The sequence below is a fragment of the Nicotiana tabacum genome, chromosome 19 (assembly GCF_000715075.1).
Source record: "Nicotiana tabacum cultivar K326 chromosome 19, ASM71507v2, whole genome shotgun sequence".
Lineage (NCBI taxonomy): Eukaryota > Viridiplantae > Streptophyta > Magnoliopsida > Solanales > Solanaceae > Nicotiana > Nicotiana tabacum.
The window spans coordinates 10,932,012-10,949,896 of record NC_134098.1 but is presented as its reverse complement, the minus strand read 5'-3'; the positions used below and the strand labels follow the sequence as shown (position 1 = coordinate 10,949,896).

General features: G+C 40.0%; 1 protein-coding gene and 1 non-coding gene across 2 annotated transcripts; both read right to left on the bottom strand.

Annotated features, from left to right (window-relative positions):
- Window positions 1-343: 343 nt before the first annotated feature.
- Window positions 344-10,551, bottom strand: LOC107764231 (origin of replication complex subunit 1B). Its single transcript, XM_075239647.1, has 17 exons — window positions 10,405-10,551; window positions 8,568-9,415; window positions 8,321-8,456; window positions 7,748-7,900; window positions 7,511-7,651; window positions 7,273-7,424; window positions 7,080-7,179; window positions 6,839-6,961; window positions 6,600-6,761; window positions 6,458-6,515; window positions 6,191-6,369; window positions 5,928-6,042; window positions 5,105-5,175; window positions 3,460-3,555; window positions 3,127-3,203; window positions 1,609-1,692; window positions 344-646 (listed from the first exon to the last, which is right to left on the bottom strand). Exons 2-17 carry the CDS (start codon window positions 9,338-9,340, stop codon window positions 583-585), a joined length of 2,484 nt encoding a protein of 827 aa, XP_075095748.1. The 5' UTR covers window positions 9,341-9,415; window positions 10,405-10,551; the 3' UTR covers window positions 344-582.
- LOC142174017 (small nucleolar RNA snoR28) lies at window positions 7,763-7,840 on the bottom strand. The gene has a single exon (XR_012703381.1). It is a non-coding gene; the product is annotated as a small nucleolar RNA snoR28 (small nucleolar RNA).
- Window positions 10,552-17,885: the final 7,334 nt, after the last annotated feature.

Genomic DNA, 17,885 nt, shown 5'->3' with positions numbered 1-17,885 from the left:
AATCTATTTCATGACGTGCTATCGGTCAACATTCTTTTTTCTTGAAATGGAAAGCACTATTAACACTAGCAAATTCTTGTTCTCTTTCTATGACAAACTCGACCAGGTCATATTCAACCTATTCCATTCAACCCTCCATAGCAATCATGCAGTTTATCTAATGCCAGCTTTGATTGTTAATTAACTCTATGTACTCTATAATGCTCAGATCCATGCTATACATGCCTTGTCATACCATATGAATAATTACATCCTGTCCACAGAATCTCATCATACTGTCAAACTTCATATTTTTTCTGAATCTGGAGAAATATTTAAATAGACAGATAAGACGATAATCGGCTATTGGAAAAACATCCTCATAACACATTCAAATAAGTCGTACCAATTTCAATCAAGATTCTGGAATTGGTCCAAATAAATAATGTTTAACAAGCGCATAGATAACAAGGAAAATAGGACTGTTTTTGTGAAGAATTTTCTGAGTTTGACGTGAACTGAAAATGACTGGGAAAAAGGATATGAAACCAATGATTATCCATGAAGGAAAAAGAATTGCAACGAAACTCGAACATCCACAAATCATAGATACTTAGCCAACCATGGCAACTCCTTGCTCTCTTTAAGTGCAAAAGAAACATCATCACTGCAACAAAAACGCAATCAATCAGGATCAAAGCAACCATTACAACTAATTTTTAACATTTCAGCATTTGGGTTTTTTTTTTTTTTTTTTTTTGGGGGGGGGGGGGTGGGGTGGGGGTGGGGGAGGTAGGGGGTGTTTGGAAGAATGAGGAGGATAATTTCTCTTCATTTTTAGAAGCTCTAAGCTAAGGTTTCATTCTAAAAGCACTTTAGCGTCTGTAGAGTTATTGATGAATCAAAAACTACTAAAACATGGGGATTTCCAAAAATTTACAAGATTAGAAGTTGGATGAAAGAACTTCACTTTACCATAATCTTTTCAAAAAGCCAACATTTCAAGAGGTTATTTTGATGGACTAAAACAGCTTATCATTAGTTGAATGAAAGAGTTTCACTTAACAGATGACATCTGGAAAGAGCAACAAGTTATTCATCCTTAATATCCTATCTGAAACATTTCTTTCCTAATATAGATCATCCATGCAAGAAACAAGCATAAGGTCTTCATTTTGAAGATCTTAATAAATAAACAGAAAAATAAGCTTTCATAAGAGGGTTTACACAATTAAGATCCTGAATTCAAGTCTTGCCATCGGCTATAACCAGAACGCTTAGGCCCCAAAAAGAATCAGGTACAAATTGAAAACCTAAATAAATACAAATGCTAAGGAACCCCAATCCAACTTAGCCTAGACTTCCCATAAACAAGGAAAAACATGGACGAACAACAAATTTGCCAGATAAAATTCCCATTAGTCAGATGTTGAGTTTCTTTCTCAAATGTGTTGATAAATGTATGTTTGAGTCTATCATAACAAAGTTGTCACTGTTAAGATTTTTGGGCACAGATGATTATGCATTTTGATTATTTAGGATGAGCTTCTATAACGACATTTTAATTGAAAGAGAAAATCAGGTACAAGGGTTGATTCACATACAACTGAGGACTTGAAAGAAACTGACCTTGGGAAGTTGAGCTGTAACTTTTGCAATTTATGCTTCACTCCAGGTTCACATAGAAGTATTCTGCATTCACCAAGCTTGCATCTGCCACCAAACAAAATAAATGACATAAGTAGGATAATTAACAAAATGAAAGAGGATTTACAATCACCATTCACTGGCATCCACTTTTATTCATATCAATGATTAAATGTATTTCACGACATTATGAGAGAACACGGAGTGCAAGTTCAGTGAGGTTTGGAGACAGACCCTAGAGTCTAAAGGTTTCAAGTTGAGTAGGACGAAAATAGAATACTTAGAGTGCAAATTCAGTGAGGGACACATGAAATAGAAGTGGACGTGAAGTTTGATACACAAGTCATTCCCAAGAGAGATAGTTTCATGTACCTTGGGTCTGCTTTCCAAGGCAACCGGTAGATTGACGAGGATGTTACACATCGTATTGGAGTGAGGTGGATGAAATGGAGGCTCGTATCTGGTGTTTTGTGTGATAAGAATGTGCCACCAAGACTTAAGGGCAAGTTATACATAGTGGTAGTTAGACCGACTATGTTGTATGGTGCTGAGTGTTGGCCAGTCAAGAAATCACATGTTCAGAAGATGAGAGTAGCAGAAATGAGGATATTGAGATTGATGTGTGGGCATATCTGGAAAAATAAGATTAGGAATGAGGTTATTAGGGGCAAGGTGGGAGTGGCCCCTATGGAAGACAAATTGCAGGAATCGAGGCTGAGATGGTACGGGCACGTGACGAGGAGAGACATCGATGTCCCGGTTAGGAGATGTGAGAGGTTGACCATGACGGGTCTAAGGAAGGGTAGAGGTAGGCCAAAAAAGTATTGGGGAGAGGTGATTAGGCATTGGGGAGAGGTGATTAGGCAGGACATGGCATTGCTTCAGCTTACCGAGGACATGATCCTCGATAGGAAAGTGTGGAGGTCGCGAATTAGATTGAAGTTTGATAGGTAGTCGGGAGTTTCTCATAATCTTACCAGTAGCATTAGTATTATTCTTACAGTTTCGTGTTCCTAGATTTTTGTTATTCCATGTTGTGTCATTCTTATCAGTATTGCTAATAGTATCCTTGTATGTCTTTTGTTAGATCTTTGTTATTACACATAGTGTCTTTGTTTTTTGTCTCTTGTTATTGTTATTATTGGTTACTCCCTGTTTAGCGTTCCTTAAGCCGAGGGTCTATCGGAAACAGCCTCTCTACCTTCACAAGGTAGGGGTAAGGTCTGCGTACACACTACTCTCCCCAGATCCCCACTTATGTGATTACACTGGGTTTTTTGTTGTTGTTATGAGAGAACACGGAACTAATCGTTAATGATGACAGCCAGGGGCCACCAACACGGTAAGGAATGTTTTACTACCAGAATTTGCTAATAAAAGGATCAGGGCTTGCCACTCACGATATAGAGCAATTAAACAAGAAATCTGGAACTTCATTAATGCAAAGTTACAAATTTATAGCTTGAAAATTTCAGGGAACGAAAGAATATTGTAGCTTACCCGACTTTTAAAAGCGTATCCCACCCTGGAAAATTTTCACTATTGCTTGTACAGAGACAGGAAACAGTTATTGCCAACTGCATTGAGAAAACTATGTTAGGGAGCAAACTTAAAAAAGAATCAAGCTACTACAGAAGAGAGATAGGCCAGAAGACTTTAAAATAAGAGCATAAAAACCAAGGTAGAAGAAAGAGTAGAATCAAAGGAGAAAGAATAAATTGGAAAAGAGATCAATTAATCCGATTTATTCACTACAAGAGACACATAATCCATCACTAAATCATAGATGCCAAAAGAGGCGAAACTGCAAAAGACAGAAGACAGGTTACCTACCTTGTCAAAGGTGGTCTCACTCATCCCTGTCTTATGACCCTCATAGACCATAGCTGCCAAGAAGATTTTACTCAGTTTGGAGCAGCTTCTCATCACCTACAGAAAAACAAATAATTAGATATAATGCAAGCACTATGATACAGTGTACAAAAGAAACAAAATCATTATACCCCCCCCCCCACACACACACACACAGCCAGTGAAACATTAGCTAGCACTTAGTCGCTGCATCCTTATGGATCAACTACAGAAGAACAGAGCTAGTCATAACAGGATTGCACTACGAAATTGTTGGAGTTCCCATTTTGTACTAAGAGATGGTCAGCAGAACTCCTTTGGTAAATTTCATTTCAATGCTTACATGCATATAAGGATACTCCCGTTCTTCCCAGAGTAGTCAAAAGCGAAAAGCTCAAAAAAGCACCAAAGTATGTCGGAGCTTTAAGCGCAAATCGCAGTTAAAGCGTGGGGGGTTTCGAAGAAAAGCACCAATGAAGAGAAACAAAAATAGAAATGCAATGCAAGAAAATGCAACTATAAATGCAAATACATATGTAGTATAAATTTAGGATTTTAATTCAATTTAAGCTATATATATATATATATATATATATATATATATATATATGTATATTGCTGAGCCCTTAAGGACCGAACGCAAGGGTGAAGGTGCACATGCCTTAGCCCCTTGGTTGACGCCTACGCTAAAAGCGCCAATTAAGCGAGACGAAGCACTCAACCTAGTTTTCCCCAAGCTTCAGGGCTTAAGGGCGCTTTAAGCGAGCCTTTAACAAAGCTGATTCTTCCAGCAATTGATAGGATTATAAACTATTGGAGACATCCATTTGGACACCCAAAAAGTTTTGGTGAAGCAGAGAGTTCAAATTTTAGCTATTTTTTACAAAACTACCTACCCACACAATGGATGCCAACTAGTTTGTGAATGGGAGTAATGGCAAGACAACAAAGAAAGAAAAAAAGATAAGTGGCTCAACAACAGGGGCCTTGGAAAAATATCTGGTTCAATTTGGCGCCTCTTAAGGTCTCTTGCTTCTCCTGGATACCCAAACCAACTTCTAACAGAGAGGTTTTCAGCTTTGCAGTAGATGTACACTGTGCGAAGAACAGTCTGAAGAAGTTACCCACCTCTTTGAGCCTTGCAGAGTAACAAGTCAGTTACAGAACATGTTTTTGTCAATACTTGGCATGTATCGGGTCATGCCATATTCCATTACAGAACTGCTGAAGTGTTGGATCAGGGAGGGGCTGTGCGAGAAAGCTCAAAATACGTGGAACACTATACCTCAAGCCATCTGGTGGACTGTTTGGCTTGAAAAAAATTACAAATTTTTTTAAGGCAAAGAAGAAACATACATAGCCTTAAACATAGATGCTTCATTGCTAGCTTTTTGGTGCAAACTAGCTATTGTACAAGATGTAGAGGCAATGTTAGACACAATAGCTAATTTGCAAAACCTGTAATTACGCCTGGGGCACTGGCTTAGTGCATTAGTTTTATAAAAAAACTTTTACCTATAATTAAAAAAAGGGAAGAAAGTGGACTCTTGATTGTTATCGAGAAGATAAGTACCCTTTAACTAAAATGAATATTGAGATTACACCAGTGTGTTCCTTTTGGACTCACTTGGATATGAGGAGCCTGGAACATTTCCTGAATGGCTGCTTCAACATCTGCCATTCTGACAAGCATTTTACCTGTAACATAAAGCAAGCATATATTAGTAATCTGTATAAAACCACCTAGCTAAAAGATATTAGCAGCAAGGAGTAGTTAATGCCTCCAACCACCATTAAAACACCTAGGAGATCTATTGCTATGAATAGCAAGGATGAAGATTGCTGTACATTCTATTTTGTTACTCAAAACAGCTAATACTGATGCTGCTTCATTACGATGTGAGATATCAAGAGATTGCCTATAAGAACCTAAGATCCACCTTGGTTAATGAAATACGCCAACCCCTGAAACACCAGAGGTAACACCATAAAATCTTGGGAGATGGCACAGTTGATTATATAAAGAATGGAAACTATCAAATTAGCTTACATTATTGACACATGTCTAGTAAATCAGCTTCCTGTTGAATGTGACTACTGGGTTGAATTCAATTTATCATTTGTAGGCACTAGCTCATTGATGCATCTCACGAGGCATCCTTTTATTGCTTGAATGCTTGTATTCTATAATTTTAACAGTCGTGATATCCCTATTTGAATTCAATTGGTGAATGAAATGAATGTTGGGGAATAAAAGAGGTCATCGATTGCTGAAACATGTATCACAAGTTTAAGAAATTTGACACTAGGAAATAGAGATAAAGATGTAGACAACATTCCATCTGTTACATATGTTCATCACCAGAACAAATGTGTATTTCCTTCTACTGGAATTCCAAGTATTTGTTTCTTGCCACTAGTGTCTATTTAGTTCGAGATTTAGCTCTCACCTGCTGCAGCAGAATTGGGAATTGATAGCAATTTCTTAGCATGATAGTCTGCAAGTTCCGCAGCTCGCCTACATATTTCTAGTGCACGGCGTGCATCGCCTGAAACGGCTGCCACCTGGATTTATGTGTAAAGTGGACATTGCTTTAAAATCAGTTTAAGTATCACATTTACAACAGCAGACAAGCTCAAGTATGTGATTTGATAATTAGAATCGGGTAATAAAGATAAGCTCCTGGTAGAGATGCACCACAGAAGGACCAACCTTCCTTGAAGCAAATTCAATTGCCGGTTTTTCAAAGGCATCAATTCCATTGAGGCGAGTTACAATAATTTCTTGAAGCTGCTGATAGTTATATGGACCAAAGCAAAGTCTTTGTATGCCCATACGACTTGAAATCCGCGGAAGCAACTTCTCCGGAAGATCCATAGTATTTGCAATACCTGTTGGTGAGAAAAGTTAACATTTTATCTTTACATGTAATAACTAACGCGGATGGAAGGAAACATTGACAGCAAATTGTACACACACCTATAACAATCAGTTTGGAATTTGGCTTTGTAGGCCAATCGAGAATGTTATATAAAACCTGTAATTAAAAGAAAAAAGGTCATGATGTGCAACTTGCTGTTTTGGATATTTATCATGCTGGATAAAAGGATGCATCATTTACCGCTTGATTTCTGGTAACCAGGAGATCAAGTTCATCTATAAGTAGAATACATGGGCGGTTGTCCTCTTTGCTACATTCAGTCACATCTGAAAACCGCTCATTCAAGAAGTGAAGAGCCTTTTTCCAACCGACCCTATGTCCACTAAGTGCTTCATAAATAACCTGAAACAGTTAAGAGAAACATTTCAGAGAATAAAGACATCGTCTGCATCACCAGAAAGATTGAACTTCAAACTTACACTGTAAATATTCTCAGGTGAAGCCAATTTTAGGCCATTAATCTCCACAAAACAATAAGGTTTAATGCTCCCTGCATCAACTTCACATCTTAAATTCCTCATTACTGCTAGTACACTCATTGTCTGCAGTATAGTGCAGATAAAGGAACAAATCAGTAATGTCTGACAAGCCTAAAAGATAGAGGCAAAACATGACTGCCTTGTGTTATCACTCAGGGTATTCCCCTAAGCCAATAGATACCTTTCCTGTCCCAGGAACACCATGTATGTAAAGGCATCTGCCCAGGCATTGATCCTCACATATGGCACCTTTTATGAAAGTAGTTATCTCTTCCACTTCTCTGCCAAAAAAAAAAAAAAAAAAAAAAAAGCACTTGCTTATCAGATAAATATGGAGCAAATTGCATAAAGAGTGCACCTCGGGAAAGACATACTTCATCCTACAAGGTAGAGACTTGGGCAAAGTTGCCAGTAAAAGGGTTCCTTTTGCTTTCTCAAGTTCAGTAAGCTTGTGAGATCTCACATGTTCTGGTATCTTCTTTGCACCTATCTTTTGTAGTCCAAAAAAGCGTCCCTTTCTTGAATTCTGCACTCTTAGAAAAACTAATTAGCTTCTGCTTTAAGCAACATGAAGAAGTGAAGTAGGAATCTGACAAAGGACAATTTGTATACCGCAGCCAACGGATGAGCTGGAGATGGTCTGCTTAATGGATTAGTTTGGTTTTCCTCTTCATACTCTATTTCATCATCCACGTCAGAATCTGGATCTTCGCAAGAGTTCCAGTCCTCGTCGTTCTCAGCTTCTTCCTCGTCCTACCAAATGAGGAGACGGCTTATTAGTTCCAAAATCTTCCATCACATATAAACAAAGGTTCCACAAAATATCATCAAATTTTTTTTAGAACACACCACATCATTATCTTCAATCTCAGCAATGCGCTTGAAACTATGCCAGTGAATGTCATACTCATATTCACAGAGGAAAACATCATCTCCATCATTTCTCGCCTTCTCAAATTCTTTTGGATTCTTAACATAGCAATGCCTGATGACAGATTCCATCTGCAGACAGAATAGTAGGTCTTCATTAACAGATGTAATGGTCAATTACTCGTAACATAGCCAGTCAATATCAGACTGCCAAATAAGCAGAGAAATTGAAGCTTTGGCTTCTTTGCATTGGGGTGAGTCCTATCCTCTAGATCCGTTGTAACATCCAAAACCCAAAAAGCAAGCTTACCACTTGTAATCTTTCATTTTTAAGAACTCTATCAAAAACAATACTTAATGATAGATAAAAACATTTATGTCCATCTAATTTTTACTTTTGGGAAGTTATCAATCAATTGAACTGATCTACAAGGACAATTTTCTTCCTTAACAAAACTTACAATCCTCAAACGCAGCAAAATAGGTGGCATATAACCTACAAAGTAAAAATCATTACATTGTACGACAGAAAAGAGAATAGCATAATGTTACCTCAACATCAGCAAAATCATTAGTCCGATAGAGTTCTCTCCTTAAGTTATGTGGCTGTCTTCCTGCAGCCGTTTCCTCAGGAATAATATACCAATGTGCCCGAAACCAGTAGGTACCATCCACTTCTTTCCATACACTATAACATTGATATCAGAATTAACCAAACATCACGACTATTGATACGCAAAATTAAACAAAACCATAAAAAGTTCTTATAATTAACTTAGGAAATAAGAAGTTCAAATACCTGTCAATACGAGCCGCCCATAGATCACTGTCAAGTAACTTCTCCTTGGCAGTCCTTACCCGTTTCTTTCCCTTGGGTGGTGCGGGCATTTCCACCATTTTCCCTAATTTTTTCGCCTCACAGTACACACAAATCCAATCCCCTTCAGGAACCTCTTTCAGTGGTGGCTTCAAACACTTCAAATGAAACCCTCCTAAGCATTCATCACATTCAACCATAATCACCCTCCCTGCTGGCCTATAACAAATCCTACATTCCTCCACTTCGGGATCCTCATTATCCGAACTCGCATCTTCACTTCTCTTCACATACACATCATCCCCCACAGCAAACTCTCCCCCATCATAAACCACCTTTTTATAATACACCTTCTTCTTACAACCCCTTAAACTGCTTCTTTTTTCAACAGCCACATTCTTGTTCTCTGAAGACTTCCTTTTCCTCTTCGATTCAGTGGGTCCCGGTGTCGAAATGGGGGTAGAAACAGTGAGCTTTGATTTTCTTCTTGCTGAATTTGTGGCACTTTTGGGAGTGAATTTGAGAGATTTACGGAAGCGGGCAGAAGATGGAGGCGAAGGAAGTAGTGGTGGTGGGGTTTGAGGGGTGGAGGTAAGACGGAGGGAGCGGCGGCGAGGGGTGGGGTCTAGGGTTTGTGGGGTTGGAGGGATAATAGGGTTTAAAGGAGATAAATTAGAAACAGGCAGTTGCTTGTGTTGCTTAATGGGGGTTGTGTTAAGGGATTGTTTGGCTTTCTTCTTTGGGGTTTCTGCCATTGGAAGCTTCTACAGGAATCTAGACAATTGCTTTATCACCAGCTATAATTTGTCCAATTACCTTTGCAAGAAAGCCTACAGAAGATGTTAGCAAAATCTGAGTGTTCCGAAATTGAAAAAAACATAAATCAGATCAAAGTGCAAAATGAAAGAAGAGAATGAAGAAAACATATACACTGATAAGTAAATATAAAGTATATGGTAAGCAAAGAGCAATTAAGATATGCAAAAATCCTGCAATCAGCATAAAGCTCTGAACTGGAAAATCAATTTATTTCCACAAAGAATCCTGGAGTGTGGCTTTTAGTGTCATGATATAAGCAGAAGAAAACTAGAAGCTTTGCAACATATAGACTATACAAGAAATACCATTTCATTTTCTGAGAGAAGGTAAATATATTATAGATGCAGCACCAAGAAAGTGCTCGAATATGTAGAACTGAACAAAAACCTAGAGAAGAATCCCTTTCTAGTCTTGTATGGATTCTAAGAGGCCTAATATGGATTCTGCTTCATTTACAAGCTCCTCTCTACACCAAAAAGAAAACAAGAGTGCATAACTAAACTTGGTCTGTTAAATCGAATTAGCATTTGCTTAAAACAACTATATTCCTTTACACATAGGCGGAGAACACTGCTCTCAATATAGACATGTTGTCATTTCATTTGCATGATCTAGATAGGATCTACATTTGGTCGATTTGATGATTCAATTCAGGTTATTCGTCTTCTCGGTTTATATAGACAAATAGATCGAGCAAAAGAAGTTGATAATTATGAGTTATGACAACCTAAAGCAAAGTATAAACTTAAGTATGATTACTAATATCACACAAGCATATCACCCGTAAGAGCTTGCATTAGTGAAAATTGGGCATTTGTCAATTAATTGTTAGATCTAGAATCAGTATATCTAATGAAACAGATTGCCAGAACACTTGATAACTATTATAAATTAAGAAATAATCAGTACTCTTCTATAAATTAAAACAAATCGAAACTATTTCAGCATTTGAATAAAAACTTCATATACTAAATCTCAAAAATTGAAGGAGCTATATTACCTCGATGGTGCTGCGAGAGGGAGAGGGTAGCTGGAGGACTAGGTTTTCGCTGGAAAACGGGAGAGTTCCGACCGGCGAGAAGAGAAATGAGAAATCGCAGTCGCCGGTGGAATAGTAGAAAGAGGGGAAGAGAAGGGGGGGAAGGTAAGGGAGAAGCGGCGGTGAGGACAAAGGGGAAGTGTAAGAGAGAAATGGCGGGAAAGAATAAAGATGATTTTCTTTTTTTCTCTTTTAAACTTTAATGTTTTTATTTAAAAATATTCAAGAAATTGCTTATTTTAGATCGAATAGTCGTAATAAACTTGGAAACTAGAATTTGATCGAAAAGATATCATATGAAATTACGAATGTTTCTATTTGTGTAGGGCTTGGGAGTCAAAGTTATGTAATATCTATGTTGGCTGCTGATTAAATGTATCAGCTAATTAATTAATTAATCAAGATGTGCTCAAATGTTGGAAAAACAAATGCATTCAAGTAAAATGACTCAAATGTGATATGAGTAGTCTTTGGCATCCAGCCCGAATGAACTCAAATGTGATTGAATTATATACATTATTAGTTTAAATTAGAAATTCAAATTCAAAGAAGGTTAACTTAATATTGAATATAAAATAAATTTTCAAACAAAAATATAAGTAGTAATAAATTCAAAATTTTTTATTACATATGGTTTTGCTAATTTGAACGACTCTCTCTCTCTCTCTCTCTCTCTCTCCGACCTCCATTTTCTGCCCTCTCTCATCGACGATCTGCTAAACCCACTAGCGTGCTCACCAGCACCGGCTACCACACACAGGTAAGTCGACGATCTGCTAAACCCACTAGCGTGCTCACCAGCACCGGCTACCACACACAGGTAAGTCGTCCCCCCCCCCCAACCACCACCACCACCCCTCTCTTTCTTCTCTCTCCCCCCCCCCTTCTCCTTTCTTTCCCCCATGTTTTTGCTTTGCTTTTCCACTCGCTCCAGTCCTCAACCAGTGTTTTTCGGCCGGCAATCCATCCCGTCTTTCCTCTCTCTTCTCTCTTCTTTCTTTTCTCTTCTCTTTCTGCTCTCTTCCCCCTCCCTTTTTGTTCACCCTCTCCTAGAAACCTTAATAGGGCTGCCTCCGCTGGCGACAGCTCTGGCCGGCGACCCCTGACGGCCCCCTCTCTTCTTTCTCCTATCTGAGTCGCCCCCTCTTACTCTCATTTCCCCTTCCTTATGTTTGACAACTTAACGTTCTCTGCTGCACTTGCCGGATTTCCTCATGGTTTAGTTGGGCAGCCCGGACTGTCGTATGTTTAAACACCAGTGCAGCGATTGCAGGTTGACAGCCCCATCCTCTGTTGGTTTCGTGGTTGTTTTGTTATGATTTTTCAGGTTGTTAGCCGCGGTAGTTGGAGACGAGCATGAGGCGTACGAGCAAGTAGTGCATAGCATCCCTAATTAGTGTTTACAAAGGCTGGTAGGAGCTAGAAGGAAGTACGTCAGTTTTCGCAACCTCGGGTGTGCACCAAGTCGAATTTCCAGGTTCTATTCTTGGGATTTGGTACCTCCCGCTTTCCTGTTTCTCTTTCTTTTGTGTTAGTTAAATTGTTGTCATTTTAGTTCGTATTAGTTTAATCATACTATTAGCGTGTCTGTAGTTACACCTTATTTTCTTCTAGTTTGGATTGTTGCTTATTTTGTGTTAGCGATTTTCTTAGTCTATCATAGGTATAGTGGTTGTGGTCTGGGATGGTAGAATAAGGTCATGTCCTCGGGGGTGGGGGTGGAGGGTGGGGCAGGGGACAGGGGGTGGGACAGGAGGCAGGGAGGGTAAGGGGAACAAGGGAGCCTATAGGTTGAGAATTGGGTCATGGAATATAGGAACATTGACAGGTAAGTTTATAGAGTTGGCGAAGATTCTCCAAAAAAGGAAGGTCAATATAGCTTGTGTTCAGGAGACTAGGTGCATAAGATCGAAGGCGAGGATGCGGACAGGTATAAGTTGTGGTACTCTAGAGGCACGAAAGGGTAAGAATGGAGTGGGTATTTTGGCGGATAGGTATCTTAGAGAGTCTGTGGTAGAGGTTAGGCAGGTGAATGACAGATTAATGACTATTAAGCTAGTGATTGAGAGTGCACTCTAAATGTCGTTAGAGCTTACGCGCCGCAAGCGGACTTGGATGAGGAAGTCAAAAGGAGCTTCTGGGAGGGGTTGGATGAGATTGTGCGTAGTATTCCGCTTGCTGGGAGATTATTTATATGAGGGGATCTCAATGGGCATATTGGGTTGACTGTTGGTGGCTATAGCGAGGTGCATGGTGGCTTCGGCTTTGGGGATAAGAAAGGAGGAGGTACTTCACCGTTGGGTTTTACTAAGGCGTTTGAGCTGGTGATTGCGAACTCTAAGTTTTCGAAGAGGGAGGAGCATTTGGTTACTTTACAAAGTATGGTGGCGAAGACTCAGATTGATTATCTCCTCCTCAGGAGGTGTGATAGAGGGTTGTGCAAGGATTGCAAAGTTATCTTGGGTGAGACCATCGCGACACAGCATAGGCTCTTGGTGATGGATGTCTATATCATGATAAAGAGGAAGAGGAGGTCTGTACGAGGACGACCGAGGATCAGGTGGCGAGCCTTAACTAAGGATAAAGCTCAGGAGTTGGAGGGGAGGTTATTGGCTATGGGAGCCTGGAGGAGTAGTGGGGACGCAGGCACTATGTGGACGACGATGACGAATTGTATAAGGGAGGCGGCGAGAGAGGTTTTACGGGTCACAAAGGGTTACTCTGGCGGGCACAAAGGCGACTGGTGGTGGAATAAATTGGTCCAAGGTAAAGTGGATGCAAAGAATGCGGCGAACCTAAAGTTAGTAGGGAGCACAGGCGAGGAGGAGAGGAGAGCAAACAGAGAGAGGTATAATGTAGCTAGGAAGGAGGCAAAGTTGGCGGTCACAGAGGCTAAGACTACAGCATTTGGTCATTTATACAAGGAGCTGGAGGACAAAGGCGGGGATAAGAAGTTATTCCGGCTGACCAAGGCGAGAGAGAGGAAAGCTTGGGATCTGGACCAAGTGAGGTGCACTAAAGATGAGGATGGCAGAGTATTGATGGGAGAGGCTCAGATTAAACGGAGATGGCAGACTTTCTTTCATAAACTCCTGAATGAAGAGGGGGACATGGATATTGTGCTAGGTGAATTGGAGCATTACGTGAGTCACCGAGACTTTAGGTACTGTAGGCACGTTAAGGTTGAGGAGGTCGTGGGGGTTATGCATAAGATGAGTAGGGGCATAGCAACTGGGCAAGACGAAATTTCAGTAGAATTTTGGAGGTGTATGGGTAGTGCAGGCTTGGAGTAATTGACTGGGTTGTTTAATGTTATTTTCATGACAAAGAGGATGTCGTATGAGTGGAGGTGGAGTAAGGTGGCACCATTGTACAAGAACAAAGGTGATATCCAGAGTTGTAACAGCTATAGGGGTATCAAGTTACTAAGTCATACCATGAAAGTTTGAGAGAGGGTGGTGGAAGTGAGGGTGAGGAGGACGGTGTCTATATCCAACAACCAGTTTGGGTTCATGTCGGGTCGTTCAACTACGGAATTTATCCACCTTATTAGGAGATTAGTGGAACAATACAGGGATAGGAAGAAGCATCTGCACCTGGTGTTTATTGACTTGGAGAAAACGAATGACAAGATCCCTATGGAGGTTCTTTGGAGATGCTTGGAGGCAAAAGTTGTGCCGGTAGCTTACATTAGGGCAATTAAGGACATATATAATGGAGTTAAGACTCGGATTAGGACAGTGAAAGCGACTCGGGGCATTTTCCGATTGTTATAGGGTTACACCAAGGATCTGCGCTCAGCCCGTTCTTATTTGCCCTGGTGATGGATGCACTGATACACCATATTCAAGGGGAGGTACCATGGTATATGTTATTCGTTGATGACATAGTTTTGATTGATAATATGCGAGGCAGCATTAACGAGAGGCTGGAGGTTTGGAGACAGGCTCTTGAGTCTGAGGGTTTCAAGTTGAGTTGGACTAAGACATAATACATGAAGTGTAAGTTCAGCGTCGAGTCGAGGGAAGCAGGCATGGACATGAGGATTGAATCACAGATCATCCCCAAGAGAGGCAGTTTGAAGTACCTTGGGTCGGTTATCCAGGGGGATGGGGAAATCGATGAGGATGTCACACACTGTATAGGGGTGGGTGGATGAATGGAGGTTAGCATCTAGAGTCCTGTGTGAAAAGAAAGTGTCACTGATACTCAAAGATAAGTTTTATAGAGCGGTGATTAAACTGCCATATTGTATAGGGCAGAGTGTTATCGAGTTAAGAACTCACATATCCAAAAGATGAAAGTAGTAGAAATGAGGATGTTGAGGTGGATATGCGGGCACACTAGGATGTATAAGATTAGGAATGAAGATATTCGGGAGAAGGTGGGCGTGGCTCCTATGGTTGACAAGATGCAGGATGTGAGGCTCAGATGGTTCGGGCACATGCGGAAGAAAGGCCTGAATGCCCCAGTAAGGAGGTGTGAGCGGTTGGCTTTGGCGGGTATGAGAAGAGGTAGAGGGCGGCTTAAGAAGTATTGGGGGAGAGGTGATCGGGCAGAATATGGCACGACTTCAGATTTCCAAGGACATGCCCTTAATAGGAAGGCGTGGAGGTCGAGCACTAGGGTTGTAGGTTAGAAGGTAATTGAGCATTTTTCTACTTCGTACAAGGTGCGAGGATAGTCTAGTAGGGTTTTGTCTTAGACTACTAGTGGTTAATATTGTGTTCACACTATTCTTCCATTTTTATAGTATCGGGCCTTATTTACTAGTTATTGTTATTACTTTTCATCTACTTTCTGGTTCTTATGATGTTGTTATTATTTCTATGGTTTCTGTTGCTGGTACTGATATATTCTCTCTTTTCGTTTTCTTGAGTCGAGGGTCTATCGAAAATAATCTCTCTACTCTCTTGGGATAGGGGTAAGATCTGCGTACACACTACCCTCCCCAAACCCACTTGTGAGATTTTACTGGGTTGTTGTTGTAAATTTTTGTTACATACATATCACCCATAAAGTAGACTAACTAACGACGTATACATTAAAAGTTTAATTATATTATATTAATTAAAGAACATAAAATCACAAAATATTTATTAATTATTAAATTGACATATTACTTGTATAAATTAAGCTTAAATTATAAATTTTAGTATTTAAGTTATCATTGCATAATTAAAGTAACTAACTAAGCTTGAGCTTGATCGAGACGAGCTTTGACCGAGCTTTATCCTAGTCTAATCGGATTGAGCCAAATTTTGACCGAAATCAAGCCGAGCTTTGACTGTAATCGAGAGGGGTTAAATACAATCAAGCAGAGTTGAGCCCTGAATCGGCTTTGAGTCGTTGCCATACCTAAATATAAGGTTGTTTTTAAAAGACAAGGAAGCTTTTTTTCAGTCATAATATATTCAAATCATCAAAATGACCTACAACTTATTAAACACTTGCCACACCTTGTTTTTTACTGCCATGCTCGAGAAATTCTAATTTGTGAGTCACATAATTAACATTATTTGTGTAAGGCCTCTTTTGATAATGTAACGATCTGATAAGTCGTTTTGAGTTCTAGCTTTTCGTTTTGTGATTTGAGACTTTGAATAGCTTCATTTGATGATTTATTATGTTGTGTGAATAGTTCGTTTCGATTTTCAAAAAGTTTAGATGTGTTTTGGTAAAGAAATTTTAATTCTAGAGCTTTGATGTTGTTGGAGTTGACCACGGTCAACATTCTTGGTAAACAACCTTGGATTGGTGTTTTAACAATTTTAGTAGGTTCATATGATAATTTTGGACTTGTACCTATGTTTGGTTGGGGTCCAGGGTAACCCGGGGCCATTTCGATACTTCTAGTTAATAAGTTAGAATTTGAGTTTATGAATATTTGAAAATCCTTGAGTTTTGATACTTGATACTTGATTCTTGATTTTAGATATTGTGATGTTTTTAGCTTTCGAGTGAGTTTGTGTAAGGTTTATAGACTTGTTGGGATATTTGGATTGGGGCTCGGGGGCTCGAGTGAGTTTTGGATTGGTTTCAGGCATTTTTTATGAGTTTTGCTATTGCTAGTACTGCAGGTATCGCACCTGCAATGGTCAGATGTGCAGTGCGAGGTCTCCCTTGCGAGGGTTGTTTTGCATCTACGTGAATAGAGGAGGTCAGTCAGGTGTCGCACCTGTGATGGCAAGGTGTGCAGATGTGGAGCTGTATCTGCGTGATGCTTATCCACATATGTGAATGGGGCTTTGGGATGGGAGTGTCGCACCTGCGAGCCACGGATCACAGATGCGATGGTCACACCTGCGGAGGGTAGGCCGCTTTTACGACTTTTGCACCGACGTAGGCTCGTACCTGCGAGCCATTGTGTCGCGCGTGTGAGGTCGCTTTTGCGAAGTTTTTCTCGCACCTGTGACATCCGCAACTGGGAAAAAGGGTAGGGTTTCGAGCTTTAGCTCATTTTACTTCATTTTTGAGTTGCCAGCAGGTGAAGTATGAACATCAGAAATCATGTGGTTTGGCTTAGAGGTTGGTTACACCTTAGTGGAAATGGGAGCGCATTATTATGGACTTTGTGGTAGGATTACCATGGACTTTGAGAAAGTTTGATGCCATTTGGTTCATTTTGGATGGATTGACCAATTATGCACATTTCATTCCAGTGATGACTTCTTACACTTCAGGGAAGTTAGCTCAGATCTGTATCACAGAGATTGTTCGTTTGCACAATGTGCCCACTCTATCATTTTAAACTGTGGTACCCAGTTTACATTGCACTTTTAGAAAGTTGTTTAGTGGGAGTTGGACGCGCAAGTGAGCTCAGCACTGCATTCCTCCCATAGATGGATGGTCAGTCTAAGCGGTCTATTCAGATCCTTGAGGATATGTTAAGAGCATATGCTATTGATTTTGGTGGTCATTGGAATTAGTTTCTACCACATTGATGGAATTTGCCTGTAATAACAGCTATCAGTCCAGCATTTAAATAGTGTCGTATGGGAATTTATATGGTAGGCCGTGTCGTTCTCCTATCGGTTGGTTTGAGCCTGGTGAGGCTAGGATGTGGATACAAATTTGGTCCACGATGTTTTGGAGAAAGTGAATTTGATTCAGGATCGCCTTCAGACAATGCATAGTAGGCAGAAGAGTTACGCAAACAAGAAGACCCGTGATATGACTTTTATGGAGGGCAAGAATGTACTTTTAAAAGTCTCGTCTATGAAGGGCGTGATGAGATTTGGGAAAAAGGGCAAGTTGAGCCCCAAGTTTATAGGCGCATTTGAGATGTTAGAAAGAGTTAGAGTGGTTGCGTATAAGCTTGCTTGCCTCCTAATATTTTGGGAGTTCATCCGATATTTCATGTTTCTATGCTCTAGAAGTATCATGAAGACAGGTTGCATGTATTGGACATTAGCACAATGCAGCTTGATGGGAATTTGACT

Coding starts and splice junctions, on each gene's coding strand:
- LOC107764231 (XM_075239647.1), bottom strand. CDS start 9,340: ATGGCAGAAACCCCAAAGAAGAAAGCCAAACAATCCCTTAACACAACC. Junction 8,457..8,567: donor TGGGCGGCTCGTATTGACAG/GTATTTGAACTT, acceptor TCAATGTTATAG/TGTATGGAAAGAAGTGGATG. Junction 6,762..6,838: donor CACCTGAGAATATTTACAGT/GTAAGTTTGAAG, acceptor TAACTGTTTCAG/GTTATTTATGAAGCACTTAG.